This window comes from Hirundo rustica, chromosome 30 (genome assembly GCF_015227805.2).
Source record: "Hirundo rustica isolate bHirRus1 chromosome 30, bHirRus1.pri.v3, whole genome shotgun sequence".
In the NCBI taxonomy this organism is placed as follows: domain Eukaryota; kingdom Metazoa; phylum Chordata; class Aves; order Passeriformes; family Hirundinidae; genus Hirundo; species Hirundo rustica.
The window spans coordinates 595,715-601,639 of record NC_053479.1 but is presented as its reverse complement, the minus strand read 5'-3'; the positions used below and the strand labels follow the sequence as shown (position 1 = coordinate 601,639).

Below are 5,925 nucleotides of genomic sequence, written 5' to 3'. Positions count from 1 at the left end.
CGATGAATGTAAAAGAGGGGGCGAGCGAACCATGTCGGCTTCGGGCCCCATCAGCAACTACTACGTGGACTCGCTGATCGGCCCCGACAACGAGGAGCTGCTGGCCCCGCGCTTCGCCGGCCCCGGCGCCGCTCGCCCCGCAGGACTCGTGCCCGACTGCTCCGACTTCCCCTCGTGCAGTTTCGCCCCCAAACCCGCCGTGTTCACCACCTCGTGGGCGCCCGTGCCCTCGCAGCCCTCCGTGGGCTACCCGCACCCGCACCCGCACGCCCCGGGCCACTACGGGCCGCAAGCGGCCGAGCCCCCCAGGTACGTGCGGACCTGGCTGGAGCCGCTGGCCGGAGCCGTGTCCTTCCCGGCTTTCGGGGCTCGGCCTTACGGCCTCAAAGCGGACGCGTTCGGGCCGCGGGGACGCGCGGAGTGCGGCCCCGCCGACGGCCGCGCCTACGCGGATTTCGTGTACGCGGCTCCCGGGGAGCTGCGGGAGCGAGCGGCGCAGAACATCCCGTCCTCCCCCGAGTCCGAGGCCATCGCCGCCGGCAAACACAAAGAAGAAAAGCACGAATTAGACCCCAGTAAGTCCAAGTCATTCTTGTTTACGACCGCGGAAGGCATTACAGGCTTTGCCAGGACCCCACTCAATAAAATGAAATTACCTTAGAGAGAGAGAGAGAGAGGAGAGGGACGGAGCGCGACCCTAAAAACTCCAGAGCCGCAGGAAGGTTCTGAGGGGGGTGTTTCACTTTGTTCCGGGCTCTTTGGGGTTTGTTTTATATATTTTTAAATATTTTTTTTTTTTAAACCCTAGCCTTATTCTTCTCTGTTTTCCCCTTCTTTTTTTTCTATTTTTATTTCTTTATAATTTTATTTTTTTAATCCCACTCAGGGGGCTGCTTTGATCCCCTCCCATTTTGCACCCGTTGGGGAATCAAACAAACAATAATAATAATAATAATAATAATAATAATAATAATGATAATAATGATAATACTACTACTACTAAATAATAATTTAGTAGGGGAAGAGCGTGAGTGTGCGAGAAGGGTGAAGCAGAGGGAGAATCCTCCTTTGGCTCCCAAAAATAAAATTCCCACTTTCCAGGAACAAGGAAGAGTTTGGAGATGCCCGGGAGGGAGCGTGCGGATGTGGGGGCGGATTTTTTTTTTTTTTCCTTTTTTTCTTTTTTTCTTTTTTTTTTTTTTTGTTTTTTTAGGGAGGGGAAGGGAACATCTCGGGGTGAAGGCAGAGGCGCCCCTTTATCTCCTGGAAAAATCAATTTAAAAAGCTCCGGCGGCGCGGTTATTCCTGAATTATTCCCTCCCTCCCTCCCCCCCCCCCCCCCCCCCCCCCACAAAAAAAAAAAAAAAAATTAAATAAAAATTCCTCCTCCTCCACGTGGGAATGGAGGGAAAGGTGGGAGCCCGGGGCGAAGCAGAAACGAGGAGGAAAATCGGGATTTTAGGGGCGGCTGAAGGGGCAGAAAGCGGCGAGCGCAGGACCCTGGGGCTGCCCAGGAGGGAGGGGGGAACTTTAAATAAAAAACCAAAAAAAAACACCCCAAAAACCAAAGAAACCACCCCAAAATCCCAACCCAGGAATCAGCAAAACCCCGAGACTCTGCCAAGGGCAGCGAGCAGGTACCGGCCGCTGCTGGAAGAGCGAAAATCGCCCGGATTCACCCCAAAACCCCCGCGGAGGGGACGCTGCTGGGGGCGCTTTTGGGGACACTTTTGGGGACATTCTGGGGACATTTTGGGGGGGTTTTGGGGGTGACACCCCCGGCACAGCCGCTCGCGTCCCTGCCCGTGCCAGGCGGGGCCGGTGCCACCCCGCCATGGGAAATTAATGTGGTTTTTTGGGGATTAAAAAAAACCCCCTCTCCATGCTGCCAGAAACTCCCCAAACCCCCCCAAAAAAACCCCAAACCACCCCCCAAAAAAAACCCCAAACCCCAAAAGCTGCGGCCCCGACCTCTCGGTGTGAAAATCCCTTTAAAAAATAAAAAAAAACCAAACACAACAAAGCTAAAAAAAACACCCCAAAATCAGATTTTTTTTTTTTTCTCTTTTTCTTTTTGGGGACACCCCTCGTGTCATCCCGGAGATATTAAAAAATATAAAAATAAAATAAAAATAAAACCCCAAGGCGGCTCTGCAGGTCCGGGAGAGCTTCTGGGGGAAAGTCTTGGCGAGCTGAGGTTGTAAAAAAAGAGTTTATGGGCCTATGAAATGGTGGGAATTTTGACTTTTTATGACTGCGTTCCTCGATTACCGCCAGCAGCAGCAGCAGCCATGTGAATCGTTTTTATTATTATTATTATTATTTATTGTTTTAAACCCGGCGTGCCGCTTTTATTTTTATTTTTATTATATATATATTTTTTTTTACTGAAAGTTGTTAGGTTTGGTTTTTTTTTTTCCATTTATTTTATTTTATTTTATTTTTAATTTAAAAACGCGAGAACGGCAGCGAAAAGAGAAAAAGGAAGTGACCCCCTTCCAAAATAAACAGATTAAACCCTTGCGAAGGTCACTTAAAATATTTAGGTAAGAGCTGCTAATTAAACAGGTTCTGGCTGTAGGGCGTGGAAGTGGGGGGGGGAAGAGGGGAAAATTAATATATATTTAAAAAAAAAAAAGAGCAGATTTTGTACATTGATCCCCCCCCCCCCCAAATATATTAAAAATATTTAAAAAATATTTTAAATATTGGAAAATATTGAAAAATACTGGAAAATATCGGGAAAAAATTTGAAAATATTGAAAAAAATATTGAAAAATATTGAAAAAACAATGAAAAATAATGAAGAATATCACAAATATTTTTGAAAAAAAATTAAGAAAAAATACATACATATATACATATATACATATATATATATATAAAAATCTTCTTTCTCAGACAACCCCGTGGCAAATTGGATTCACGCGCGCTCCACGAGGAAGAAACGATGCCCTTACACAAAATATCAGACCCTGGAACTGGAAAAAGAGTTTTTATTCAATATGTACCTCACGCGGGACCGGAGGTACGAAGTGGCGCGGGTGCTGAACCTCACGGAACGCCAGGTCAAAATCTGGTTTCAGAACAGGCGAATGAAAATGAAGAAAATGAATAAAGAGAAAAGCGATAAGGAACAGCAATAATAATATTAATAATAATAATAATAATTAAAAATAATAATAATTAAAAAAACACCACCACACGATAAAAAAAAGAACAACAAAAAGTTTGGCGGAGAGAAACGAGGGTGGAGAGGAGGAAAAAAGAGCAGCGAAAAAAAAGGGGGGAAAAAAAGGGAAATAAGGGGGGAAAAAAAAAGGGATGAAATGTTTCTGACTTTGAATGTGCGGATGGATGTTTAGAGGTAGAGGTTTGGGGGCTCGAGGCTTTTTAAAAATTCGACTAAAACCAGAAAAAAAAACCCAAAAGAAAATAAAATAAAAGGAAGATGCCCGGGGGAGGTGGGGGGGTGTGTGTTTGGTTTTCTCTTCCTTTCTTCCGCCTCGCTCTGCCCTCAGCAAAAGCAGCACGAGAAGTACTTGAATTTTTATTTTGTTTTTCTTTTTTTTTTAATTTTTAATTATTATTATTATATTTTATTTCCTAAATTAAAACTCTCTATTCCAGTATTTCGAATTTTCTTTTTTTTTTAACCCCCTTGATTTTTTTTAATTATTGTAATTTTTTTTTAAATCCAGCGAGTGAATATTTTTTAAAAAAAAAAAAAAAAAAGGAGGAAAACAAACAAATAATAATTAAAAAAAACCAACAAAAAGCGAGGAAAATGAGGGGGAAAAAAAGGAAAAAAAACAAAAAAAAGGAAAAGGACTGGAGGGAATGGTGGCTCCCGATGCTGATGTTCTGTCACGGTGTTGAACGTTTCTGCTGTACCGATTTTTTTGTGTATTTTATTCGCGTCTCAGACCCGTTCTGTAATATTTGTTCTGTTGCCTATTGTAGAGCAGCTCTCTGTAAATATACCTTAAAAAAGAAAAGAAAAGAAAAAATTACAAAAAAACCCCACCCGAAAAGAACAAAACGACAAAAAAAAAAAAGAAAAAAGAAAAAAAAAATCGGCCTTGGAGGTGTCTTTTTATTTAAAAGCAGCCCCGGGGCTCGGCCTGAGCATCCCCGAGAGGTTTTTAAAATATTTTATTTTATTTTATTTTATTTTTTTCCCTCCCCTTGCATTTTCTGTGCCCTGAACGACGCGGTTTTAAAAAAAAAAAAAATTTAAAAAAGAAAAGCGCTGAGGTAAGGGATCTGCGCGCCATCAATTTGGAGATTGCGATAATTAATTGTGCTAATTTATGGCCGCGGGCGATCGAAGGATGTGCTCGGGGAGAGGAAAAAAAAAAAAAAAGCTGGGAATGAATGGAAGAGCTCTTGGCGATCCAGAGCTGGGAATGAGGAGGGGGGAAATAATTAAAAAATCAGATTAAATATCCGCGGTGAGGGCAAGGAGAAGGGGGGGGAGGGAAAAAGCGCCGAGAAATCGCAAAATTTTGGGGCGGAAAGGCAAAAAAAAACCACCCCAAAAACCAGCGGAGCTGCGACCCCCGGCCCCCTTTATTTTTATTTATTTTTATTTTTATTTTTGTGCTGCGGGAGGGGGAAATTATTTTTAAAATTTCCCCAGGATTGAGGGGAGGATGAGGAAAAGCGAATCCCCCACCCGGGGGAGGAAATTCCGGGTCCATCCTCCTTTCAAGACAGGGAAAAAAAAAACCCCAACAGCGAGCGATGTTTAACCATTAAAAAAAAAAAAAATAATTTAAAAAAATCTTGTTTTCGAGGTGCTTTTAATTAAAGGAGGGTTGGGATCGCCCTAATCAGGACCAGACCGAGCGGGCGGGGACGCGCTCATCGCCCTGGTCCCGCTTTTCCCCCAGATCCACCCCCTCCCTCATTCCCAAAAATAATAATAAAAAAAAAAATCTGGAAGCGATTATTCCCGCTGATCCGCTAAAATATCGCTCTTTAATATTTCTCTGCTTCTGAGGTTGGTTTTTTTTAAAGTTTTATTTTATTTTTTTTTCCCCCCTCTGTTCCGTTCTCCCCCGATTTTTTGTCGCTTTTCCCAAGGTTTTGTCACCACGGAGCCGGAGCTGGGGGAAACACGAGCGCAAAAATCCTTTTTACGATCTCAGTTTTGCGCCAGTGGAGGGGGGGAAAAAAAAACACCCCAAAACACACCCAAAAAAAAACCCCCGAAAAACTCCGGGGTGGAAAAGATTTTTATTTTTTTTTCCGCTGAGTGGGAGATTTATGGCCGAAAAAATAAATAAAATAAAACAGGAGGAGAGAGAGAGAGAGAGAGAGAGAGAGGGAAAAAAAAAGGTTGGGAGGGGGGGGACTCCTTCTACCGAAAGGCGATTTTTAAAAAAAAAACCACCAAAATTATGAGGATTGCTGTTACGGTGATAATTTCCCGTTCTCCGCCCGGAATAAAGAACAGAACCCGCCGCCCTCCCCGCCCGTTTTAGCGTCATTAATTAATTAAGAAATGAGCGCGAGCAGCGCCCGGAGGCCGCGGGGCAGGAGCGGGGCTGGGGCCGCCGGAGGGGCCGCGACCCGCGGAGCCGAGCCCGGGCCCGGCCCCGGCCCCATTTCCTCTGTCCCCATTTCCTCTGTCCCCATTTCCTCTGTCCCCATTTCCCCTGTCCCCATTTCCTCTGTCCCCATTTCCCCTGTCCCCATTGCCCCTGTCCCCATTGCCCCTCTCCCCCCTCCCTATCCTTGTCCCCCTCCCCTGTCCCTTCTCCCCACCTCTGTCCCCAGCCCTTTTTAGAAGGATTTACTTATTAAATCAACCGATTTCAATTTCAGATCCGTTTTAATGTTAAATCTGTTTCCCCTGTCCCCCCCCCCTCCCCATCTTCATCCTCCGTCTCTGTCCCCTGTCCTCATCTTTGTCCCCAT

General features: G+C 44.8%; 2 protein-coding genes across 2 annotated transcripts in view; both read left to right on the top strand.

Moving 5' to 3' along the window:
• HOXC9 (homeobox C9) lies at window positions 1–3,464 on the top strand. Its single transcript, XM_040088404.2, has 2 exons — window positions 1–575; window positions 2,902–3,464. Exons 1-2 carry the CDS (start codon window positions 32–34, stop codon window positions 3,144–3,146), a joined length of 789 nt encoding a protein of 262 aa, XP_039944338.1. The 5' UTR covers window positions 1–31; the 3' UTR covers window positions 3,147–3,464.
• Window positions 3,358–5,925, top strand: part of LOC120764379 (spermatogenesis-associated serine-rich protein 2-like) — a 4,594-nt gene continuing 2,026 nt past the window's right edge. The window contains exon 1 of the mRNA XM_040088332.1: window positions 3,358–3,367. Coding sequence (XP_039944266.1) covers window positions 3,358–3,367 — 10 coding nt within the window. The remainder of the gene's footprint in view (window positions 3,368–5,925) is intronic.